General features: G+C 37.8%; 2 protein-coding genes across 10 annotated transcripts in view; one reads left to right on the top strand and one right to left on the bottom strand.

Moving 5' to 3' along the window:
- Positions 1–302: 302 nt before the first annotated feature.
- On the top strand, positions 303–2583 carry LOC133844759 (uncharacterized). Of its 2 annotated transcripts, none has more exons than XM_062278962.1 (2): positions 303–641; positions 1722–2583. In XM_062278962.1, the coding sequence occupies exons 1-2, from the start codon at positions 404–406 to the stop codon at positions 2276–2278; spliced, it is 795 nt and encodes a 264-aa protein (XP_062134946.1). In that variant the 5' UTR covers positions 303–403; the 3' UTR covers positions 2279–2583. The 2 variants fall into 2 exon arrangements, with proteins under 2 accessions (XP_062134946.1, XP_062134945.1); XM_062278961.1 differs by lacking the exon at positions 303–641 and adding an exon at positions 1080–1443.
- A 1344-nt stretch (positions 2584–3927) lies between these two features.
- Positions 3928–25134, bottom strand: part of LOC133845339 (transcription factor collier) — a 33937-nt gene continuing 12730 nt past the window's right edge. Inside the window, exons 4-12 of one of the 8 annotated variants that reach the window (XR_009894740.1) lie at positions 24977–25050; positions 22318–22386; positions 8245–8326; positions 7117–7297; positions 6629–6910; positions 6391–6538; positions 6025–6317; positions 5429–5831; positions 3928–4990 (exon numbers count right to left, since the gene is read on the bottom strand). Coding sequence is in view for 4 of the 8 variants with exons in the window: in XM_062279774.1 (XP_062135758.1) it covers positions 4899–4990; positions 6025–6317; positions 6391–6538; positions 6629–6910; positions 7117–7297; positions 8245–8326; positions 22318–22386; positions 24977–25050 (1221 nt within the window). In the remaining 4 variants the exon portion in view is untranslated. The remainder of the gene's footprint in view (positions 4991–5428; positions 5832–6024; positions 6318–6390; positions 6539–6628; positions 6911–7116; positions 7298–8244; positions 8327–22317; positions 22387–24976; positions 25051–25134) is intronic. The other 7 variants (XR_009894739.1, XR_009894737.1, XR_009894738.1 and 4 more) reach the window with 7 other exon arrangements.

The raw sequence follows: 25134 nt of genomic DNA, 5'->3' as shown, positions 1-25134 counted from the left end.
TTCCAATTTCAATTTCTTTTTCAATTTAATTGCGGATTTACTAACAATTGAAATAAAAAATAATACTAGATTTTTTGAAGTTGAAAAATATTGGTTGCCACTAAAATTTATTACAAAATATATAATTTAAAAATCGCAATAATAATGCATTTTTTAAACAAACTTGTAGGATTTCAAACTAATTAATTGAACTGGACATCTCACGATACGTACATTTGTGACGTCATTGAAACTATTGAAAGACCATGCTAGTGTTGCAGATATCACGATTATTGGATTGTCGTGCTTTGCAACACGGATTTGTGCGTGACTAGAAACCGTGACATGCGTGTCGCATAGTACAATTTTACATTTTGATTTTTTATAAATTTTTTCGATCTTACGGTTGAACCGTATTGCTGAGATGCACGTCGAAAAGAAATCGGAATTGAGAAATCTACTCAAATCGGGAGACAAGCGCTGTAAACTAGTTGAGCCACGAAATGCTAAGAGTTGTGTTTGGCGTTTCTTCAACTTGGTGTCTTGTGATGATCGAATAGAGCCATATGCCTGCTGTAAAACCTGTGGCGATCTATTATCCTATAGCGGTAAGACAGGAACTGGGAGTCTTTTGCGCCATCGATGCTTACACACGACTAACGGTAAGTTTTGATCTGATATTCACGCACGTACCCCTCACACTGCCACGCGTGTTCAGAGGCGGGCTGTTGTGCATTGTTGTTGTGTTGTCTTGTTGTCATCGCCACTGTCCTAGTGTTGTAATATATACTGCAGATTTACGCGGCATCTGACAGCCACTATAGTAAAACAACTATTGGGTGTATATTTTGTTACTAATTTTTCAAGTTCTCCGACAATACTATTCAATACAATAAACAGCTGTGCGAGTGTCGATGTATTACATATACACTTAATACAACATTGGAAAAAAGATAAAGTGCGAAATGTTTTTACAATGAAAAAACTATAATAATAAAAAAAAAAATTGTTAGCCATAACAACCAGAATTTTGTTTGGTTTGTTCATGTATTATTTAGTTCTTTGTTTTGTTACGTTGTGAGTTACGATTGTGTTGATCAACACTGTTTTTCATCACAACTTTACAACACACTCGCGCCAGCAACGCTAACATCGCTATTGCGTTTTTACGTGAAAAAATATAATTAAGTACAGTAAAATTGTGAAAAATATTATTAAAAATGCCCAAAGGACGTGTTAGCAGTGTGTGGCAGCATTACGACATCAATGAAGAATGCGAAAACTTTGCAGTTTGCCGTTACTGCGGCAATAATATATCGCGTGGTGGAATGGCCAGCAATCTAAAGGGCAACAATACCACGAATCTATGGACGCACTTGCGACACAAACATTCTGATGAGGTGCTCGTTAATCCGGTGCAGCAACGCACCATTAGCCGCCCTTCGACCATAACAATAAAGAAAGGTATGATGCAAAAGAAAAATAATTGCTGCTGTTCTTATCAAAAACACACACACACATCGCATCGCAACATCAATGACCTATTGGCGCACCTATCGATCCCGTTTCGCGCGCGTTTCTTTTCGACTGTCCCCAATTGGAAACTATCGTAAAACAATACGATAACGATGTCTAATAACAACAGCTGGTTGTGCCGGCAACTAAAAAAAAATAATTGATTTTATTGACATCCCATAAGCATTGTTTGTGTTATCAAACTAAACCATTTTTTCCATTTGCAGAGAAAACATCTCGCATTGCAAAGGCGAAAGTTGTTCGAGAGCCTCTACGTGTTGCAAAACCAAAGATCGATGCGCATTCGAGTATAGCTGGTGCATTGCCTCAGAAGTGGGAGGAATACGAGCAGAACGAGGAAATTAGCGAAGATATCAAGGACATCATTTATAGCGAAGATCCATTGTGCTACAGTCCCATACAAGTGGTTGAAGATGAGATGCTCGATACTGGCGACAAAGTCACTGTGATGAGCAGCAACACAAGAACAACAACAGCTCCCGTTGTTGCCACCGTCGTATCAGCAACCCCTACGAATGCGGCAAAGACATTGAAGAACAATCTGGAAACATCGATTGAACGTCTGACCACGGTGAGCGAGCAGTTGAACTACATCATTCAGCAGCAACAAGAGCAGCAGACCAAGGACGATGATTATTATTTTGCATTAAGCCTTGTACCCATTATGCGACAACTTTCGGTCAGTCGCAAACTTTATGTGCGCTCAAAGATTCACGAAATTCTGTACAAAGAGAGCGAGGAGACTTCCCCCAAATCTGAATAATTGGCTAGGAAATCGCACCGCTACTATGCATCTATATATATCTAAACAAATATTCATATAGGTTATAATACATATGCTTATGTATTCTGTATGTTTTGCTGACATACGAATTGCAATCTATTACGTTGGATTTACCTATTATTAAGCGCATATGTGTATGTACAGTAACGAATTACATTGATTTAGAACGTATGCATGTATTCAAATATTTAATGAAGCCCTTTTATAAACTGATAATAAACTTAACTAAGTTCATCAAATAGAAATCATGAAAAATAAATTAAATTTGTTAAGAACTGCAATGACATTGGTAGAATGTTAACGTTTAATATACACGAATACCTTAACTTTTCTAATTTTTTTTGGTATACAAAATGTTTTTTCATCTTTTTGGGTGTTGGTATACACATTCGTAAATAAGCAACAGCTGAGTTGTTGTGCATCCCTGAGATAAAGGAAATTGTGTAAACTGTACAGCTGCAGTGTTGGGTAGCACTGTTATTTCACTTAACTGTACAGTTTTGGATGCATTGGTACGTACACTGCTGATTTAAGTATATTCAAAGAAGTTTTCATTAGAGATATGTATGTATTTATTGATCGGTATTTTTGGAATTTCAAATTGCTCAAAAATGTTCGTTGTTTTTTTGTTCGATTTTTCCATTTTTCAATTTTGTCTTTTATGATTTTATGTGAAAAACTAGTTTTTTGGGCACTCGACTAGATATTTGCACAAGCCCGGGCTCGCAAGTTGCTGAAATAAACAATCCTTCCGCTTTTCAGAAATTTATATTAAAACCCCAGGTTTCTTCTAAAAAAAGGAGTCAATCTAAAATCATAATTAATTATATCTTTTTATTTTTACCTCTACAGGATAGTCTCCCGTCTAAAAAAACAAATATTGTTAATAAAATTTCGGACTGTTTTAGGTTTATTATTCATATTTTTAAATAAATTTTATTTAAATAACTTGTTGAGATTTACAAAACAGAGAGCATTACTAGAATAATTTACAAATCGATTTCTGGAGCTAATTCGTATGGCTTACGCAATGCTTACTTAAAACTAGAAATATGTTCGTATCATTTATGCAGTAATTTAATATTATTTGTTTAATTTATATTTTGCTTCTATTAAGTTGTCAATAATAAGTTGTATGTGTCTCTAGAAACATACATACAAATATGTTTATAATACAATACCAGTTACAATAAACCCTACAGATCGAGTAATAAACAATAATCTTACTAAGTATATGCACCCCAATATCGTGTATATATATTATTATATATTTTTTATTTTAAATATATATATATTTTTTTATTATTAAGTATATTGTAGTTAAGGTCTTAAACGCTAGTCAACAAATGTTGGGCATTAAATCGGTAGCTGATTAATCTTCGATTTGATTCGTAATTAACGGATGTGTTGAATCGTATTATGATTTCTTTTTCTTTGAATGGAGTTTAGATTTAAATTGTGATTTTCTTTGATATATGTATATTCTATATGCGTGTTCTGATGGGATCGATTAAGTGCACGATATGACTGCCAAAAAGTTGATAATTATGCTTTTCTAATACAATGCAAAATTTTATTTTTAGCTTAGTTAATCTGGATATTAACGGATGCTCAATTAGCTAGTCGTATATAGTACTCGTATATAGCCCAACTATTTTTTGTTTTTCCTTTTTTTTTTTCGTTTATCTTTAGGTATATATCATTTTGATTATGGGTCTTTTACATTGTTCAGATTTGAACAACGCTTCGGCATTAAGTGTGTTTCTTTTCGTATAATTTTGGAAAAATGATATGGTATTTTGATTGAATGATCTTTTGACAAAATTGTGAGTGTAGGGTGATATAATAATTATATTTCTTTCGTTTTTCTTTTTTTTTTTGTAGTAAATTTTCGTATACAAGCATTTAGATATATCCAAAATGTATTAAATTTTATATGTTTTAGTTTTGTATAATATGTATTTTCGTATTACTTTTTCAGATCATCATAGGTAATGTATGTAAATTGGTATAATTTGTTCTATTCACAGTTCCGATTATTACATCCAATAAATATTCGAGATATATATATGTATATGTATAAGACTATATATATTTACATATATCGATTAATCAAGCTAATCGCCAAAATGTGTCAGGAATTAATGCAGATAATAGCTTCAATCGATTTCGATCAATGGACACAGCATTATCGTAATTCTTATTCTATTCTGGGTCGTCGTGGATCGTAGTCCCCGATTTGATATGAGTGTTTTCAGTTTAATTCATATGTGTTTTGATATGGTTAAACATTTTGCTCAATTTCGATATTTTCATTAATTTACAAGGACAATGCAAAATAAACAAACTTGTTTGTAATTTGTAAATTTTCTTGTGTTTTTGTTTTTTTTACAATAAATATATTTGATGTACTCGTATATTGATAATTCGTTTTCATTTTGGAAATCGATGTATATTTCCATGGCTTTATTGCACTTTCGAGCGTCTTTTTGTTCATTTGATGTTCATTGGTGACTTCTGTGGGGCGTGTGTCCACGGAGCGCATGGAGGGCGTGGCGAAAACAAGAACAGCGGCCAATAGCCTCATTTAATAATAATATTATTTGGTTGATGTCACCAGCTGGCTGGTGCTATAGCCCTGTGTGTTGCAGGTGGGCAGGGCGAAGGGATTGAAACTCAAGCTGCTGACCCCTGAAAAGAGAAAAGAAAAGCAAGAGGTTAAATTTGGTAAAAGTAATTGTTAAAAAAAAAGTTTATGAAGAAGTATTCTATGTTAAATTGTTAATTATTACTCTATACTAAATTGTTAGTGTTAAGCGGAGTTAAGTGGTTTTTTAATAAACTAACTAAATTTTATAATGTTAGTAACTATTTATTTTTATTCTAGTCAAAAATTATTAGCTTAGCTCAATCTTCAGCCTGTAAGTATGCTTTGATTTTTTAACTATAATTCTGACTGGCAGTATATTTAGTGTAGCATACTTTTAGCTGCATGTAAATTCAAAGTGCTGCCTAAAAGTAGGCTGCAAAAATTATTTACGCCTCTGCATTTAACCCTTAGGCGGTAAATGAAAATCACTCGAGTTGTATTGATAGCATTTAAAAAATGTTGAAAGAAATTATAAATACCGTTGAACGTGTGTTGTTGATTGTGTGCTGTTGTTGTGATGGTTGTTGTTGTTGTTTTGTTTTATGGACAGTTATCACCAGTCGATGATGATGCTTGCCGTTGTTGTTGTTGTTGCCGATTCACATTTTGGGGGCGTCGCTAGCCCCTCGATAAGCGCCTGTCTGCCTGCCTGCCTGCCTGCATGTGTGTATCTGTGTGTGTTGGCTGTCTGTATGTGTTTGTGTGGTAGTGTTTTTCCCCAGCCTTTTGTGCTCCATGTGTGTGTTTAAACGGCGGCTGCTGTCGCTGCTGATGCGGCAGGATTGTGCCAGGGCTGATGCGGATGCGGATAGTGATGCGGATGGGTGGCAGTTGCATGATGATGCTGCACCAGCGCCGAGTGCCAAGGCGTCGATACGGACACTGTTGAGGATGAATATGCACTTGCTGAGCAAAAGGTTTTCTTTTTTCTTTTTTTTTTCTTTGTTGGTGTTATTTGTATGCTTTGTTTTCTTTTGTTTTGTTTGCATAAATCAAAATGTGAAAGCATAAATCCCGCACTATTCTATTTACCCCCGTTGAGATCACAGAACTTGACAATTTTTACGCTACTCACTTGAGGTGGAGTTGAAGACGCTGCCCGGCGAGGAGGACAATGTGCCCATGTTGGGAGCCGGCGCATAGCCATTGGCAGTGGCTGCCACCGCCGCTGTGGCCGCTGTGGCACCGTAGGAGCCACCGGAGCTGTGGGGCGTCGAGGCGCTGCTGCAGTAGCCGCCACGTGGACTAACGCTGCTCGATTGGGCACGCTGGTAATCATCCTCGGTCCATTGGCCGCTGCCATCCTGCACGCTCACCGCCAGCTGTCCGGCATAGGAATTGAAGCTGGTGGAGCCGCCTGGCGATCTGCTGCAACAAAGGGGGAAGGGGGGAAATGAGTGAGTAACAGGTGAAGGTTAAGTATCTCAGACTATCTGCTTACCTTGGCATGGAGTAGAGAGCTTCTACTAGATCCGCGGCACGCTTCAGTATGATCTCCTTTTGCAGTTTCTCGGGATCGCCGGGATGGCGGGGTATTAGCTTCTGTAGACGTTGAAAGCCGTAGTCGATAGTGGGTTCATTGAGTGCTGCTTAAACGAAAGTGGAAAGAGGAAGACAAGCTTAGACATGCGGGGCAAAGAGGCACAAAAACGAAATGGATGCACTGCTTTATCACTTACAGACATAGACAAAGCGACCCGGGGATCCCTTGCAGAACTGTTTGCTCTTGTAGGAGAGCGTCACCTCAACGACGCCGGGTATGTGACGCGGTGGCGTTTGGACGCGTATCGCATGCGATGTGATCAGCTCGCTCCACACCAGCATCGTGCCAAACACCACCTGGAGGCCATCGAAGAAGTTGTCGCCCACAATGATGACGGTGGCGCCACCTGTGGTCCATCCCTCGCTGGGCGATATCGCTTTAATGCACGGCGTTGCCACTGGCAACGGTGGATAAAGACCTGTAAAAACAATTTCAATCAGCTTATGTTCTAATTTGTGGGGATGTGTCAAGTGTAGTTTGGGATATTGAAATGATAAACGAGGTTACGAGTTTTGCCAATTGCTACGTAATCAGAAATGAAAAGCGAAACGAAACGAAATGATAACGATCAAGATCGAGATCGATAACTAGAGTAATCGATAAATTGGAATTTTGTTTACAGACCATCGTAGGTACTGTCGGGCGCTAGGGGGTGACCGGATATGGACAGGGATGTGTTGCCTGTACCTTCCGTTGTGTCCAGTCGCTTGGCGCGGCGTCCGTGCTTTGAATTGTTGTGCACGAACATGTTGTCCGAGATGGCTAGCAGAGGTCCATCAACGGCCACCTGGGTGGATATGACGACCTGCCGGGAGAAATGCAAATCGTATTAATTATAAAACACACTAAGTTCTTATACTAAGTAAAGGTTAAAGAGCATTGGAATCAAAACTATTTTACTTGTTATCTATTCCCAATAACAGTTGCCTTTATTATTGACAAGACAATATTTAATTTCAAAATAATCGCAATTTGCATAATAGATCAAATAATGCAATTAACCGCAATGTATATTAATTTTATACTGATATATTTTGTCTAAAGTTTAACTTAACAGCAGTGCATTTAACTGAAAGCTTACATAAAAAATTGATATTTGTGCTAAGTTCAGTCAGTTTACAGCAGACAATTATAATAAACCTAATAAGTTTTGGCTGAGCCGTTAAAAGTTTAACTTAACAGCAGTGCATATAACCGAAAGTTTACATAACAAAATTGATCGTATAATATTGGTTATTAAAATGTTAAGTCGAGTTACTTACAGCGGACAATTATAACAAACTAAATATATTTTGACTGAGCTGCTAAGTTTAACTTAACAGCAGTGCGTTTAAGCGAAAGTTTACATACAAAAATTCAGCGTATTATATTTTAATCAAATTGTTAAGTGGCTTCTGTTAACAGCTATTGAGCATTAAACTCAAAATTGAGATGACGAGAAATTATGTGCTTATCTGTCATATGCAGTTATATGCAATGCATTTAAGTTAAAAGAGTTGAAAGCTATTGAACTGAATTATGTAATTTGTTCACAATATTATGCAGTTATCTTAAAAGTGCAATTATTAATATCTCAATGAATTAAGTTTGTACTAAACTGACTTGCAGTTTAATAAAATAAAACTTAAATTGAAATATATAATATATTATTGAGTCGAAGGCCTTAGTAGTATTATATTATTTTGTATAATAATTAACACGTAAATAAATAAATAAATAATATAATATATTATTGATCTTGATGATGCTCACCTGAAATCTTCTCATGTCCCGCGGGTTGCCAGCATTTTTGAGGCAATTTTGATTGCACTTCAAGAAGAACTTGAGGAAAAAGCTGCAAGTAAAGAAAGTGGTGAAAATTGATTAATTAATAATGATTTTATGTAAATTGTAAGTGAGTGCAAATCGTAATGGAATCATTGAGAGTTTGTTGCGCCTCCTTAACGAGCTGCTAATAATAAAGAGAAGAAGCAAAGTGCGCCTTTTGCAGTTGCCACTTGTCATTTGCCACTTGCCACTTGCCCGCTGTTGGTTGTGCCACATTTCGCGGCAGATGTTTGGCCCCGAGGCACAGAAACGAATAACGAACAGCAGCAGCAGCCACTTGCCCTCTGCCTGAGGCAGCATCGCAGCATCACAGCGTGCGATAAGCGCTGAGTTTGAGTCTGGACTCGGACTCGAAATCGGACTTGGGGTGACAGTTATGTGAATGGAATGTCCTGCGGGCAGGATACGAATATCGAAATTGACACCCGTGTGTCGCGCATTTAAATGGTAAAATATACCCATCGACAGCAACATATCGCTCCACAGCTCTCACACCCTTCTCCTTCCTTCCTCTCGTCCATGCCACACGTTGATTTTATTTGCTGAAATAATATTTTGCTGCTGCTTCCGCTGCAGGGGGGGGCCAAAACCCTCTCTTCTTCCCTCCCCCTCCCCAAAAATGACTAGCACTGTTTTTTGCCCTCCCGGTTTTTATTCTTTCGAGTATTTTTGTTGTTTCTCACTCGACAAATTGGACAAATTAGCGCAGGGGGGCGTGTCACTCGCCTCTCAGCGGCATCTGCATATGTGCACACTGTTGGTGTGCCATAAATTTGTTTATTGTTGTCGTTGTTCGCTGTGAAGTGTACTTCAAGAGGAAGTTGTTGTGTGCCCCTCTTAGGAGAGGTGAAGAGAGATCTGCGTCTTGTGTTACAGGTCCCTCAATGGCGTATCAACTGCAACAATTGACATTTTATTTATACTCGAATTGTGTATTTGTAGCCAAGCATAAAATTAAATTCAACTTCCATTGAAAGAGGCTGATACACAGATAAATGCAGAAGGAGAAAGTACTTAAATCGAGGTAATTCTTAGACATTCAATTTAGTGTATTTATCGGGTGTTACAACCCGATGGGAATAAGTTATTAAAACAATGTTTAAACATACTTATTTTACATAGGTTGCATACATGTTAAAGTTCTGTAGTAGAGTATTACTATAAAATGTTTAATGCTTATAGAAAATTTTTAAGGTTTTGTATTAAAGTACTACAATAAAATAGTCTGATGTTTATCCATAATCATTTTAATAAACTAACTATACAAGAATTAAAAAAAATAAATAAAAAATTGACCTTCTAAATCCGCAAGTAATTTTCATTTTTATTTTTAAGATATTATTGATAAATTTATTTTAGACAAATTGAAATTTGTGCATTCATTGCTTGCTTAGTAAACTCTTTAAATTCATTGAAAAATGTTTTCATTAGAAAGGCACTTCATATTTATCATTGATGAATGAAATACTATAAATCAAACACGTGATCAAATAATTGAGTTTCATTGCTTTCCAAATATAAATTTATATTTGAATTTTGTAACTGATCGACGTGTTAATACGCTGTATATTATGACTTAAAAAAATAAAGTCACCTTGAATCATAAAAATGATCTATGCATATTGCATAGAAAAGTAGATTGAAAATCTTTATTTAAGACTATTTCGATCTTAAAAACAATCTTGAAATACGATTTTTAGGTTTCATTCAACAGACTCTTTGTGTTTATTTCTTGGGACTATATTACACCACTTGGGTAAGTTAAAAATAAAAGGGTATTGCGTTTGAATTTGACATTTTCAGCATGTTCAACTTTCAAATAAATTCGATAAAATACACGAGCTTAACAAAGTCCAGAACCAGACGCCTTATCACAGAGCGTAAGCCAAATTTCGACGACATAAAAAGTATGTGTGTTTAGAAATGTATATACATATATCGTATTTTGATTCGGATTGTGGAACTTGTTGAAGTCGATGTTGTGCTGGGAATGAAAACAGATGTGTGTTGATTTCTGTCGTTGTTTTTCATTCTTTACTTCTTGCAACAACAAGGGCAGCATCATTAACACGGCTATCGACGATCCCTCGGGAGACAAGAGAGTGAGAGAGCGAGAGGTAGAGAGAGCAAGAGAGCGCCGTGTATCTGTCAGATGCAATATCGAGTTACACACGAGAAACCCTCACAGATGCAATTGCATCTGCAGTTTGTAGTCGTAATTTGAATACGTATCGAGTGGTTATTGAGAGCTAGCTGTCTGCGTAGTTTTAACTCATTTACGGATCAGTATCAGAGCTCGGTACTAATTTCCCTCTCGCCCGTCATCGCCATGTGCCGCGTTTGTTTTCTTTTTTTTATGGACAGCTAATTGACTTTCTCGGAAGCAGTTCGTAGGAGTCTCACGCTTGAATTACAATGTTTTCAAATATCCTGACAGGACGCATAAATCGTGTGTGCACGCTAAGGTCGTCGACGTCTAGGATTCCCATTTGCATATGCCTCCGCTTCCTCCTTCGCCTCCGCCTTCGAGTTTGTTTTGCTGAGAATCCTTGCTGATTCAATTTAATCTGACAGGATTTCTGCTGTTCGGACGTTCAAGCGAATCTTTTTCTTCGCTGTTTTTTTTTTAATATTTATTGTACTTTGCTTTGGCTCCCACTTTGTGCTGAGCAATTAAAAATTCAGCTCGCGTCCTGCCAATAAATCAAAGTGTCTCCAGCTTCGTCCTTTTCGCTGCGGAGCAACAAAGTTACGCTCGCTCTTCGTGAGACTGGCGCGAAATTTTCATTTAATGAAAAGCTACGCATCATCAAATGCTCGCACATGACATTGGCCAAGCCAAGCGAAATGGCCAAAAATGGCGAAAATGGCTAAAATGGCGTCCAATTGAGCCACATTGGCAGCTGGAGCACGTAGAGCCAACGAAGTGCATAATTGGTCATTCATATTTGGCCCCCCTAAAGGCAAGGCTGCTTCTGGAGTTTTAAGTACTTAGCACACAAAGTCTTTAAATTCGTGCTTAAATTGCCTGGCAATCAAATGAAATGCTTGAGTTGCCGACATTTTGCAGCGCAAAGTGAAATTTTACAGCTGATAAAACTCGGCAAATTGCAAATGTCATTAGCTGCGTCTCGCTCTTACTCACACAAATTGATCCTGCTAGCAGACAAGTGTGGGTGTTGCATCAGGCAGCTTTTGCACATACATGCCAGGGCTGCAACTTTAGCTTCATTGCTGACAAAAGCTTTGTGAATGCGCAAACGATTAACTGTAAATTTGCGAATCAACAGCAACCATAATAATAATAATAACAACAAGAAGAGCGCCTCGCTGTATTATCTTTGCATCTCTCGCACAACATTTAATGATGAATGCGAAGGCGCATAAATCGCTTTGGAGCTGTCGGCCGTGTTGATGTTATCTCTTGCTGACACTGAATTGTGTTGAGCAGAAGGAGGAGGAGGAGGACAGGCGTCAACAGCATGTAGCCGAGAGCAATTTTGGCGCACGCCAACTGCGCCATAGCACAGGTGAGAAGCGGCAACTCCATTCACGTTGTAGTCGCTGCGGGCAACTTGGCGCTAATTTTTCACTAACGATAATATTCAAAATTTTCAACTTTATTGCTGCATAAAGTCAATGACTATGGCAGACACGCATACGCAAGCGACTCTCTCACCTACACAAAAACTTACTTTGGCGCCATTTCACGCACACACACACACATACACAGAGGCAACAACATGGCGGCCAACGTCACCATTTTGTTGTTGTTGTTGCTCTGGTTCAGGTTGAGAGGGCGGCTGCTGCTGTTGCTGCGGCTGTTGGCGTTTTTCTATTGTTGTTGGTCTCTTATTTATTTATGCTCTTTCTCGGCTTAACGCTGCACGCTTCGCGGCGCACGCACAAGACAAATCCTCTCCCTTTGCCACCCAATACTCAGATTTTCTCTCCACCCCGCTCCCACCCACATCACAATGTCGGCACAATCCTTATCAAAATCGCACTTGGACTTGCGAGTTGGTCTTGGACTTGGACTTGAACGTCTTCGCCTTGTTGAGAGTTCATAGCTTTTGGGTCTTTGTATTATAATAGACTTGGCAGGGCGGTTTTGCTATGCGTCGACGTAAACGTCGTTGTTGTTGTTGCTATTTGTATTTTGTGTGTTTTTGTTACGCTTTCATTTTCGTTTTGTGGTTCATCCTTTTCGCCGGAAGAGCAAGGAATTTGTGTATGGAACTTGTTGAAAACACTTTCGCTTATCTCATTGCGAAGAGAGAGCGAACTCCGTGAGAGAGCGAGAGCGAAAGTGAGCGAATTTCTTTGAGTCAGTTCTTTGAGTGAGCTTTGCTTTTGGTGTTCATTTCGTGAATGAAGCGCACGCAGAGGGAGGAAAAGAGACGGGGAGAGTGAGTTGATGCTGCTGCTTTTTTGTTGTTGTTGTTGGGAGAGACGCGCTTTGTTGTGGGTTTGTCTTGCTTTTGGCTTTGGCTTTGTGTTGTTTGCTGGTGCGTGAGTGCGTAGGTGTCTATGTGCGTGTGTGTGTGTTTTGGGGGTTGCTTTGGGATTCAATGTCATGCCGCTGGGACCAGGGAAATACCTCGTAACTGTTCTTCTCTTTTTGTTGTTGTTTTGCACCGGGCAAAGCAGCAGAAGCAGCAACAACAATGGCAGCTTCTTGTTGTTTGCGATTTCTTCATCTTTAAACTGATTATTTTTGTACAAGCAACTCACACACACACACACACACAAACAAGCATGTGTGCGTGTGTGTGACCATAAAAATACCATATCGAGGTTAAATATCAGACATCGATAAAAGCTACAAGCAGACAAAGATACAAAAGCAACAACAACAAACAGATACAAAAGTATCTTTACGTGGCTGCAGCTTTAGTATCTAAGTGAGTGTGTGTGTCTGTCTTCTTCTTCTTCTTCTGCGTTTCCTTTAACTTTTGGCCACTTCTTTCTCTGAGCCTTTCGCTAACCTTTGGCAAACTACTGAGCCATCAAATTATCGACCTTATTGAAATGCGCAAATTATGCTAACTATTTTACCCCCTTGTCTGTGTGTGTGTGTGTGTGCGTCTTTATTTGTATGTGAGTGTGTGTATGTTGACTGTCAGTTAACGCTTTTAATATAATTAATTATGCAGCATGCGTAAATGGCTGAGGTAATGCCGCAAACGAAATCACACACAAAACACACATGAGCAAGATGCAAAAGATGACTACGATGTTGATGATGACGATGATGAAGCTAAGGATATATTGCTTAGCTTAGGCAAATGCTATCCTTGGATCTGTACATTTTAAATAACATCGCGGTCGTTTCAATTATGCACATCTCAAATAGTTTGCCCCAAAAGCCATAGATAATTCATTTGCACACACATGAGATACAGTTACTTAAAGTTCTAAAGCCACTCAAGATACTATTTAAATTAGAGATTAGCTTGCGATAATTGTTTACAATTATGGTAAAATCTTAAGGGAAAGTCTAAAATGCGTTCCCCATTTATGTGAAAAGATATTCTGAATTTAAGACATAAAACTTTTTAAATAAAGAAAAATAAATTTTTTTTCATTTCAGACATGAAACATTTTATTTTATACAAATTTGATTTATATAAAACTTATATATTTTGCATTAAATACAAATTTAAGTCAATTCTTTTGCCTTTTCATTTTCAACTCACACCCAAACTGATTATCACAGACTTGCTCATAAAAATTGTTTTAAAGCATTATCACAAAAAAAAAAAGTACATAAAAAAGCTATGCAAATGTTTATTAGGCAGTGAAATTGTAAAATAGATATTTATGATTTAATAAACTGCATTTCCCAGGAGCTAACGATTCGCAACGAATGCCATTTGCCATTTAAATAGAGTCGAAACGATAGATAGCGAGATAGAGATAGATAGAGAATGTAGAAATTTGCATTAATAATTCAATTTCAATAGACAGGCTACAAATATGCAAATTGTTCGCTCTTTGAAATGCAAAATTCAATTCAAATTGTTTCACCATTGATTTATGAGGTGCGAATCAAGTGCAGTCGAGGAGCATTCAGGGTGAGGTGGAGGGGCAAAGAGGAGCTTACTACTTCAAAGATGCGAACAAGCAAGCATAGATTGGATTGCCATAGAGAAAAAGGCAATTGGATGGGGACTGTCTGGCATTGGGCAGGCGATAAAAAAGGCGAATGTACGAGGCGCTTATCTTTATCGATAATTAACTGTTATGGACTCTCCAACCCTGAACACGTCTCTCTATCGTTTCTGCCCAATATTTTATTCGACTGTCTGTCGATGGCTGACCACAAGTGCCGTCAAATTTGTGTCTGCGTTTTTTTTCTTTTTTTTTATTTCGTTCACTCTTTCTCTCTTTTTCTATCTGCATATTTGAGTGGCCACTGCTCGCACTCATTGCAGGCAACCCAACAAGCATTTGAATGCGTGCGAGCAGCAAGCACTCTCTCTCTCTCTCTCTCTCTCTCCCCCTCTCTTCTGTCCACCTGGAATGGTGTGCCTGAATGCATTTAGAAAATTAAAAATTGTAGCTAGCACAACTAGCAGCAGTTTTGTCATCATTTTTAGCGCGATTATCAAGGCATGCAACGGCCAAAAACATTTGCTAGCCACACGCAGCCAATGCCCTAATCCACAGACGTGTCCAAAAATATTAGGCAATGGATACACAGTGAATGTGACTTTGAAGTATAAAGTTGGAATATTGAAAATATAATTACAAGCTGTAATTCTATTGTATTCATCTTTAAAATATTGTCTTTTGCATTAAATAAACATCAACTTTTTAATAGACAATTAAATTGTTTGACAGAAAAGAATATTTTACAAATACTATATGTGGAAAAGAAGTTAGTATTATTTTTATACCAAATTTTATTTCTTTCTCAGTTATGCCATTCAAAAGTTCTCAAATCATAATCAATTTGAAACGTTCGAAATAATTTTATTTAGACGGAGATCAATAACAAGTAAGGAAACTAGCACACTTGACTGTAAGATACCCGCTACGTATTTTAATGAAAACCAAAACAAAATTACTGAAATATACCAAAGGCTATATTTGGAATATTAATATAGTACTACATTTGTCAGCCAAAGCATTTAAGACCCATAGTAAATACTCGCTTAATATAAATATTAGTTAATATTGAAAGTTAACTAGTTCTATTTTATATTTTATAGAAGCAGTTATCAGCAGTTTTTATAATCAATTTAAGATGTTAAAAATTATTTTCTTAAGCTGAGCCTAATTTTGGCTTTATCTAATATTCTTTTCGGCTATTCAACATTATAAAAAAAACTGCTAAGATTAAGAAAAACAAGTAAGAAAGCTACAGTCGAGTGTACTCGACTGTGAGATACCCGCTACCCATTTTGAATAAAATAGATGTATTTTGCGGTATTTTTCTCAAAATATACCAAATATACTGCAAAAATACTAAAAAATATACCAAATGATATATTTGGTATATCGATATAGTACCGCAATCAGAATATATCATAGACGCAAAGTATACCAGATTGTCAGCCAAAGCAACTTAGATCCCTAGTAAGTAGGCGTATTTGCCGATACAAGAGTATTTCTTAATAACTTCAACAATTTTTATCTGATCGCAACCAAATTTTCACGAATCGTAACTACTATAGTAATTATTGTATATACCAAAATTCGCAGCATTAGCTTTAAAACTATGCTTGTTATTCGATTTTTTTGATTTGCGGGGGCGGAAGTGGGCGTGGCAAAAATTTGAAACAAACTTGATCTGCGTGCAAACATAACAAATGCTGTCGAAAAAAAATTATAGCTCTATCTCTCATAGTCTCTGAGATCTAGGTGTTCATACGGACAGACGGACGGACGGACAGACGGACATGGCTAGATCGTCGCGGCTGTTGACGCTGATCAAGAATATATATACTTTATAGGGTCGGAGATGCATCGTTCTACCTGTTACATACATTTCCTGCCGGCACAAAGTTATAATACCCTTCTACCCTATGGGTAGCGGGTATAAAAACATGATGATATGACATTAAAGTGAACCAAGAAGACAAAATTTAAAAGCCAGATACAAATTCTACAATAATGAAGCATAAATAATCATATAATATATTAAAATTTGTAAATATTCGGAATACATTTCAGCTGTCATAGATTTCTAATGTAATCAGTCGCTTGTCCTATTATTTTCACCTCGAGTGTTGCCTTTGCTGGACGCCCCACAAAATGTCAATTCTATTTGTCGCCATTCAGTTTTTGCGGGAGGTTTCTGTGCGGGTTAAATGTATAGTTGGGGGATGTTTGGGGGAGAGTGTGGAGGTTGGAAGGTTTGCAGTTTGCCGGTGAGTTTGCACTTAGTTTATTTGGCGCGCCGGGGAAAATATAGAAAATTGAAATAAAGCGAAGAAAATGTCAATGACGTAGATAAATGCAAAAGCGGCAAATTTCGGATTGTACGCTCGACTCGACTTTTTTTTCGGTCTCTCGCTTTCCCTCTGCTTTTTGCTTACTGTTTTCTGCTTCTATGTTTATTTTTTTCCTTTTTTCTTTTTTTGTCGTCGTGAGCTTTGACGTGGGCCACTCTTCCAAATGGCAATTTGCAGTTGCCTTTTTAACAGATGTTTTGTTTTGTTGTCGATGTTGTTGTTTTCCTTCAATTTACGCAAATTAAAAAGTCGAAGCTGGCATTTGACACGCGATAATCGTTAATAGCATGAAGCATGAGAGTGTGCGTGTAATTTGCCTCATTACGCATACGCCAGATGGGCCCATTGGCCGAGTGAAACGATAATTGAAATGAGAACCAAAACTCAATCGGCGAAAAATGTGTGAAAAAAACGCGGAACATGTCGCAAACGACACACAGCAAAACTACACAACTGAAAAATGCCGCAGTCAAAGAAAGACAGAGACAGAGAGACCGAGAGAGAGAGAGAGAGAGAGGAATACACACTCAGTGGTCACAGTGTCCGATGCTGGTGGCGACAATGCGACCACCGCCGAAGTGCGCTTTAAATTCACTTAATTATGGAACACACACGAAGTGCATGCCAAAAACACTGAACACAAAACACAGAACACAATAAAGCGAAATAAAAGCAAACAAAATAAAAACAACGACACAAAAATGCGTAGCAAACATTGCAATCGATCCACTCACACACACACATTCACACACACACACACACACACTCAGACAATGTTGCGAGTGTCCTCGCAAATCATAAATAAAAGCAAACCGAGACACACTCTGCCCAAAGCTGGCAGCTGCAGCTGAAGCCGAGAGATGAAGAGTTGAAGAGTGCGAGATGAAAAGGGAGTTGAAGAGACTTGAACTGAGACTTGAAGTCACTTTTCAGGTAATTGCAAATCCTTTTACTCGCTTAGCCACTGTGACAAACAGTTTAACTATTTGCTCCACTTTTAAAATTGATTGAGTGTGGATTAACTAATTTAATAACGTTAATGATTTGTAGAGAAAAAATTTCAAAAATTCAATTTAACAATGCTCTGAAGTGTTGAATATTTGCATTGATTGAGTGTCGACTTACGAGATGTATTAATTAATTAAAATACTTGAATGATTAGGGAGAAAGATTAATCATAAATGGATAAATTAATTAATTCGAGAATCTTTCTCTTATCTTATCTTTAAGGGCTTTGAAGTCTTAATAAGAAATTGTTGTCGATATCTTTTGCATCAATCTAATGATCACATATTTGATTGAATAGCAAGAAAGATCTATCACAAATAGGTAAATTATTATTAATTAATTCATTCGTGAGTAGGTTGATCCTTACTACTTTAAAAAATAATAGTTATAAATGTGTGTAGATGATATATTTAAAGCGTCACTAAGAAAGTGTTCTGGCTTTTATCTTTTTTTTTTATCGATCTAATATTACGTAAATTCAATTCTTGAGTCAAACTTACAGCTTCCGAATAGAAGAGTTGTCTAGTAGATTAAAATTGTCAATGCAAACAGAAGATAATTATCTTGTCTAATGATGAACCATTTTCAATCTTATTTCCAACCACCTATTGCAATCCACATCTCTATGTTGCTATATGTAACTTTCTTCTCTATCTTTTTTTGTATATAACTCTTTCTTTTTATACGATTCTCTGGATATTTTATTTCAGATTCTCTCCTAATCTTTATTTTCCTAACTTTCCTTATCTTTATTATATATAGCTCTTTCATTCACTGCTTTTTCCTTTGACTATTTTATGATCGATTTTTTTTTTTTAATTTCGCAGTTTACTCAAATTTTAGTTCCTAAATATATCAAAATATATCTAGACATATTTATTTATCCCTATTTATAATTTATCCTATAATTTGCATATAAATCTATTTCATTAATTATTGATTCTTTGACTATTTCATTATCGATTTTTAAATTTCATGCTTTATTCCCATTTTTGTGTAAATGTTGGTCTCTCAATATATCATCTAGTTTCATTTATCTTTTCAATCTTACATTCACATTTCACAATTGTACGTATAATTTGTCCCACTGTACGCACTGTGTGCATTGTCTGTGCGCAATTTCGGCATCTCTAAAGCCGCTGCAGATCGTTGCATGAATAACAGAAATTCATCAATAAAACATGTGGAGAGCAAAGCTACGCGACTCGCAGTTGCAGCAACTATGTTGCTGCTTGCCTCTTTGCTACTCTCACGGCACACGTTCGAGCGTCATGGAAGTGGCATGAACAGCAAACAGCAAAGCAGCAAACAGCAGAGCTTTGTTGACTGGGCGGGCTTGGTGATGGGATTGGTGTTGTGTCTTCTGGTTGTTGTCATATGTATCAGTTTTTGGCCAACTTAGGCGACCACTTTGAAATGCAAGCGATCGACGGTCGCTCGATTGTTGCGTTTGCTGCTTGCGAGTCGGAGAGTCGGAATTTTCAATCAGTTCCAATTGTTGCGCGCTCAGTGACAAGTTTTCAGCTGCAGTCGTTGTTGAGTGGCAAAATGTGCTGGACCCCCAGCCAAGTTAGCGCTTTAGGCTTGTAGGCCTTGGCAAAATTTAGTTGCGAACACATAGATTATCCCAAGGCAGCAGCAGCAGCAGCAGCAGGCAACTCTTTTTGATCTACTGGCATATCAATGAGCAAGGAGCAGGAGTCGAAGTACTGACTGACTGACTGCCTGACTGATCCATGCCGCCCCGTTGCTGATTGGGAATGAGAGACAGAGAGAGAGAGAGTGAGTCTCGGTGATTGATATGCGTCTTCGATGTGGTTGCTGTTGCTGTAGTTGTGGCTGTGTCATTGCCGACAAAAGTTACAGCCCGGCTGACAAATGCGACAAGAAGAGTCGCTCGTTGGGTTGGGAATGCGACGGGATTAACCAATTTGGTCAATGCCAAGCAGCAGCTTCCAGCTACCAGCTGCCAGATAACAAGGCGATCGCGCATTGCGCAAATAAACAGGCGAAAAATGAATTAATAATCGTAAATATCAAGAGCAAAGTGTTGCGCACGTGGCTCTTGCTGTTGGCTGTGGCAATAACTGTTCTTGCAACGGCCTGCAACATTGTGGAGCACGTAACGCGTCGCGTTGGAAACACGTTCAGTAATTTTAACAAGATCATAAATGCGATGGCGGCTCTGATCTTGCCGAACCGAGCGAAGCACACGAGGCACACGAGGTTCCGAGGCTGTTCCACAATCTATTTCCTAATTTGCAAACTCAAACTCGAAGCAGAGTCTAAAGCACACTCAACAACAACGGCAATCAATTAAATTTAATTATGACACCAATTATGGTCTGATTGCCAGACAGACGGACAGACAGACAGTCAGACAGCCAAGGCATAAATGAGTCTCCTCCATTTCTTTAACTCGCAATCGAAGTCAATGTCTCAGTTGTAGACTCAGCTGAAACGTCGATCTTTGCCTCCTCCATCTGTTATTTGTAATAGAATCATTAAGTCACTGGCACTGCGAACTTGCGTTTCGTGGAATACCACCATGGTCGACAATTGTCTTGCCATATTTTGCAATCTGGCCCTCATACAAATCGGGGCAATAGGCAAATAGTTTTAGACACCAGTTGTGGCAATTTTGTGAAGGGACCGCCTAATGATATCGCTGCGACGATCACGATCATTATCTGCATAAGGCGCTATGCAATTGGCCAGGTGATGTTGCTTCACAAGTCCACAAAACTAATAAGGCAACCGCATTCAGCATTCAACATTCAGATGTGCTTTCAATATGTAGGAAATACGTTGAATAACTTCTCAATGGCAATGCATACAAATTTGTTTAGTAAGCGAAAAGGCAAATATAAGAAATACCAAAGCCAAGTTGGATATCGAACTAAAAAAAAGTGTTGTTCTTTTGACAAGTTTTTTGTTTAAGAATATAAAACCTATAAGTGAATGGAGACCCTAATGAAGTAAGAGATTGCTGAAAAATAAATTTAAGGAACTTACACTAAGGGAAATATGACATTTCAAAAAATAAAAAAAATCTTAAAAACTGTTCGATCCCAAAAAAAAGGTTCTAACATAATTTCAATCTTCAATCAACATTTTAAGCTTAAAAACGTTAGAAAGCTTCAGTTGAGTGTGCTCGACTTTGAGTTACCCGCTTCTCATTATAAAGAAATGCGAAGTGGTGTGTTTTTATTAATAAAATACACCAAATCAATATACCAAAAAATATACCAATGGATATATTTAGTATATCAATATACTAATTCTTTCAAAATATACTATAGAATACAAAATAATGTTTCGATCTTTAAAAATTCTTGTAATTCAAGCTAGTCAATCTTTAATATATATTATATATAAGTTGAATGCTTTAATCAACATTTTAAGATTTAAAATCTTTAAATAAAAATTTGGTTATTATGAAGATATATCAAAAAGAAATACTTGAGGAAATTGTAAAGTAATTGCTTTGTCAAATATTTATTAATTGAGAATATTTTCTTAGTTTTTAAATGCTTTATAAATTAAAAGAATATTGATAAAGACCTAATGCAAAATTCGAATAATATAATAATATTTATTCGAAAAACTATTCCCAAGGGTGTAAGGCAAACACCTCTCCGCTTTCTAAGCACATCTCCCAGCAATTAATTCAACTCGTAAGTAAGATATCAGAGAGCACACACTTGTATCTTTTTGTGGGCATAATGCAACATAATTGAAATGAATCAAACGCGAGCTACTAATAGTCGCAACTCCGCCCACCAATGTGGTGGGAAGTTCTTTAATATTTTTGTACAAACAATTTGTGCGTTCTCTAATAATATTTCCGAAGCCAATTAGAGGCGACGCCGGTCGACAGGCAGTCGCTTGTTGGTTGTCGGTTGTTGGCCTCATCTTCGTTCTCGACCTCAGCAGGGAAGTGGCATGCTGTGGTCTTTGGCTGCCTCCGGCGACAGCCGCAAGGATGTGCATACAATTAACATAATTCGCCTGACACGTGACAGCCACGCAGGAGAAGCGACAGACAGACAGAAAGACAGACAGACAGTCACTCAGTAGGGGAGGGGAGTGAGGGAGTGTCGGATTGCGAGTGCTGCACTCGTCTCAATTTACAATTTACAATTTATGAAAATAGAATTTGCTTTTGCCATTTTGATGAACTTTATTTCGGCCAGCTCGCAGCTCGCTACTCGCAACTCGCATCGAAAGCACTCCCAGAGCACTTTTGCAGAGAAGTGTCTGCCCCCCTCCCTCTTCTGGCTGTAGCCGCATCATGTTTTATATTGCAGTTGATAATAATGCCAATAAATCAACGATACGCATACAAGCCGCAAAACAGGCTGGCAAAAAATAAAAAGCGACGTTGCGACGATGATGAAAAGCAGCTTAAAATGTCATCTTTTGTATGTCGTTCCACTCCGATGGATGCTCAACTCGATTGTGGATTGGCGACTCGAGGGGGGAGGACTGCAGTGCAGTGGGATTGTCTATGGCCAGGGCTACTTACCGATCAATAATGACGGGGTCCGATGGCGTCTCGTTGCGGTTACCACAGCTCTTCTTATCACAGCAGCGGCTGCAGGTAAATAGTAAAAAAAAGGAAATCAATTGGTTAGCGAGCTTAAAGTGTGCAGTCTTTAATACTAGATATGGGATAAATATATTTATAATACGCAAATTCAGAGTACATATCTTAAATGTTACTTTAAAACTCGATCAAACAAACTTTCGACAGTTTTTTAAACACTTTAAGAAGAGAAACAAAACGAATTTACTTGAGAATATTGAGATCAGAGAATAAAATAAAAGACATAAGAAACGGACAATTTGAATTAAATAAATGAAAAAATGAAAAACAAGAAATAATGAATAACAATAGTAAATAATATAAATATATATAAATAAATATAATATATAAAAAATATATGAAACGTTCATTACTAAAGTTTGAAAGTTGAGTAAGACAATTTTAGATCATAATAAAATTAAGTCTAGTGCAAAAGAAAAGATAAGAATGTATAGAAGTATAAAAGGATAAGATAAGAATGTATAAATGTATAAAAGAGATGCGACCCTGAAAACGCACAACATTGTAGAAGAAACCCCTAAGAATGTCTCGCATAATTTTGAATTAGATGTCAACGGAATCATGTATAAAAAAAGCTTTACATTAATTAGAACTCAAGCAAGATAACGAACAAGAAATGCTTCAGCTTTCAGCACAGAATGAACTTAAAGCAACATTTCTAATGTCACTCCACAACAATAATTTCTAATGTTTCTTATGTCACAATTTTGAAGGCTAATTACAGCCTAGCATTAGCATTTATTTAGACCAAAGAGAAATTCGGTTAATATATGTAACTATAATTCAAATCATGTACCTCATCGTTTATAAAAATAAAAAACTACCAGTTATTGCTCTAGTTTTGGATGCTCTGCAATTCTCAATTTGCAATTCGCAATAATTTATTTTTTTGTTGCACCCAAACACACGGATTTAGGACTGGGTTCAATGGCTGCGTAATTTTTGGACGCACAGCCTCTAGGCAGAGAGAGCTGGCGATGTAAGGGTAAAAGGGAAAGGGGGAAGGGGGGAAGGACATACTAACTGGGTGGCTTTAGATGAAGCTTGAGCTTTGGCATCGTATCCTGTGCACAACATAAACATGGATGACTAAAATGGGCGAAATGCCAAACGATAAAGAAGACGCCATTGCCACTGTTAGCTACGACGTTGACTGCGACGTCAACAGCGACGCCATTGTGTTTGTATTTGCTTTGTGTTACGCGAAGCTGTTGATTTTTGCCTGGGTTTCTTGGCTAAAGCTAAAGCCAAAGTAATAGAGAAGGGCTGCAGAAGGGGGGAGGCAGGAGACAGATCCAAAAGTCAACCCCTGTGCGTTGTGTCCCCTTGTTTTGATAATGCTACGCAAACATAAAACTGGGTGCCAATCCGAAATAATAAAAGATGGCCGGCCAGCGCACCCTGAAGCTGAAGCTGCACTGTCCGTTACGAAGGGGGTTAGTGGAGGGATGGGGGTGTGTATGGATGTGGGCGTGTGGGGTGCGTGGCTGCTAAAGGGACGAATCTGTGTAATTTTTTTTTTGTTTTTTGTCGCTATTTGTGCGTTTGCTCGGCCGTGTTTATACCCAGCAGCTATTTACTTACAATTGGGGTATGAGAAACTTTATACAATACAGTATATTTTTAAAAATATTATTTTAGAATATAAAAAGAATTTCAAATTTGGGTTTAAGAAATCGCTAAATGTATTGCTAGTAATCTCTTCATTTTTAACTATAAATACTTTCTACAGGGTGCACTCTAGTCGATCACTCTTTAAAACACATTCATTCGTGTTATTTCGAGGCAACCTTCAACTGTCAGCCTCAGTTGGGCGCTAGAAGGGTGAACTGCCCAGAGATATGATGATGCTAGATGGCGATAGAAAGAGAGAGAGCGAGCTAGCTATAGAATTGGGGTCTGAGTGGAGAGTGGCTGCCATTTATACGTTTCAGCTCGCGTGCGTTTGAGCGTAAAAATAAAACGAAGGACGCATGGGCCGACAGACAGAGCAGAGGACAGCGAGCAAGAGTGGGGACAGAAGAGAAGAGGAAGTGAAGATGGGATAGGACAGCAAGCTTAAAAATCAACAATATTAAAGCAGCCGCCAAGTGAAGCAGCCGCAAAAGCACAAAGCAAACAACAGAAGAACACAAAACGAGAAAAGGAAAAATAAAAAAAAAAACGAAACGTAAACGTTAACGCAAAAGGAAAGCTGCGTAGTGGAAAAATCACGCGGAAAACGCTTAAAAACAAATGAGCGTAGCTGCTGTTTCCGGCCCCCAAAAGCAACCTCAACAACCAGAACTCGACCAACAGTTTAAACGCTGGACGAAAGCGGGCAACGAAGATGCGAAGATGAGGGATGCCAACAAAGCGGACTGCTGGACAGCAGAGGCGGTTAGCAAAGCTCACAAGCCAAATATAAATACTTAGACAAAGCTCCTGGGAGCCAGCAAACAGCACACACACTATAGCAACTAAACACCCTTGAGACAAGGGAATCAAAGGTGTGGATTACAATGCGTAGTCAATGCATCTGAATCATTGGCAGATTATTGAAGGAATTTCGGTTGATTCTGCCATAGATAAAACTCACCTGCACATCACTTCGTGCGTTAGCAGTACGCGGCACATCTCGGGATTCTTGTCCTGGCCCTCATAGATGATGGCCTGTAATAAAGAGGAAAATGTGATACAATTATTAAGTGGAATCCTTTAAGTAAGCTTTTGTTTATTATCTGCTGCAAAAAGTGA

This window comes from Drosophila sulfurigaster, chromosome 3, assembly GCF_023558435.1.
Source record: "Drosophila sulfurigaster albostrigata strain 15112-1811.04 chromosome 3, ASM2355843v2, whole genome shotgun sequence".
Taxonomy (NCBI): Eukaryota; Metazoa; Arthropoda; class Insecta; order Diptera; family Drosophilidae; genus Drosophila; species Drosophila sulfurigaster.
This window is presented reverse-complemented; position numbering and strand designations above follow the sequence as displayed.

What these genes read in the sequence shown, in the direction of transcription:
- LOC133844759 (XM_062278961.1), top strand. Translation starts at nt 1,200, where the DNA reads ATGCCCAAAGGACGTGTTAGCAGTGTGTGGCAGCATTACGACATCAAT. An exon ending in GACCATAACAATAAAGAAAG is followed by an intron (nt 1,444 to 1,721) that starts GTATGATGCAAA and finishes TTCCATTTGCAG; the next exon opens with AGAAAACATCTCGCATTGCA.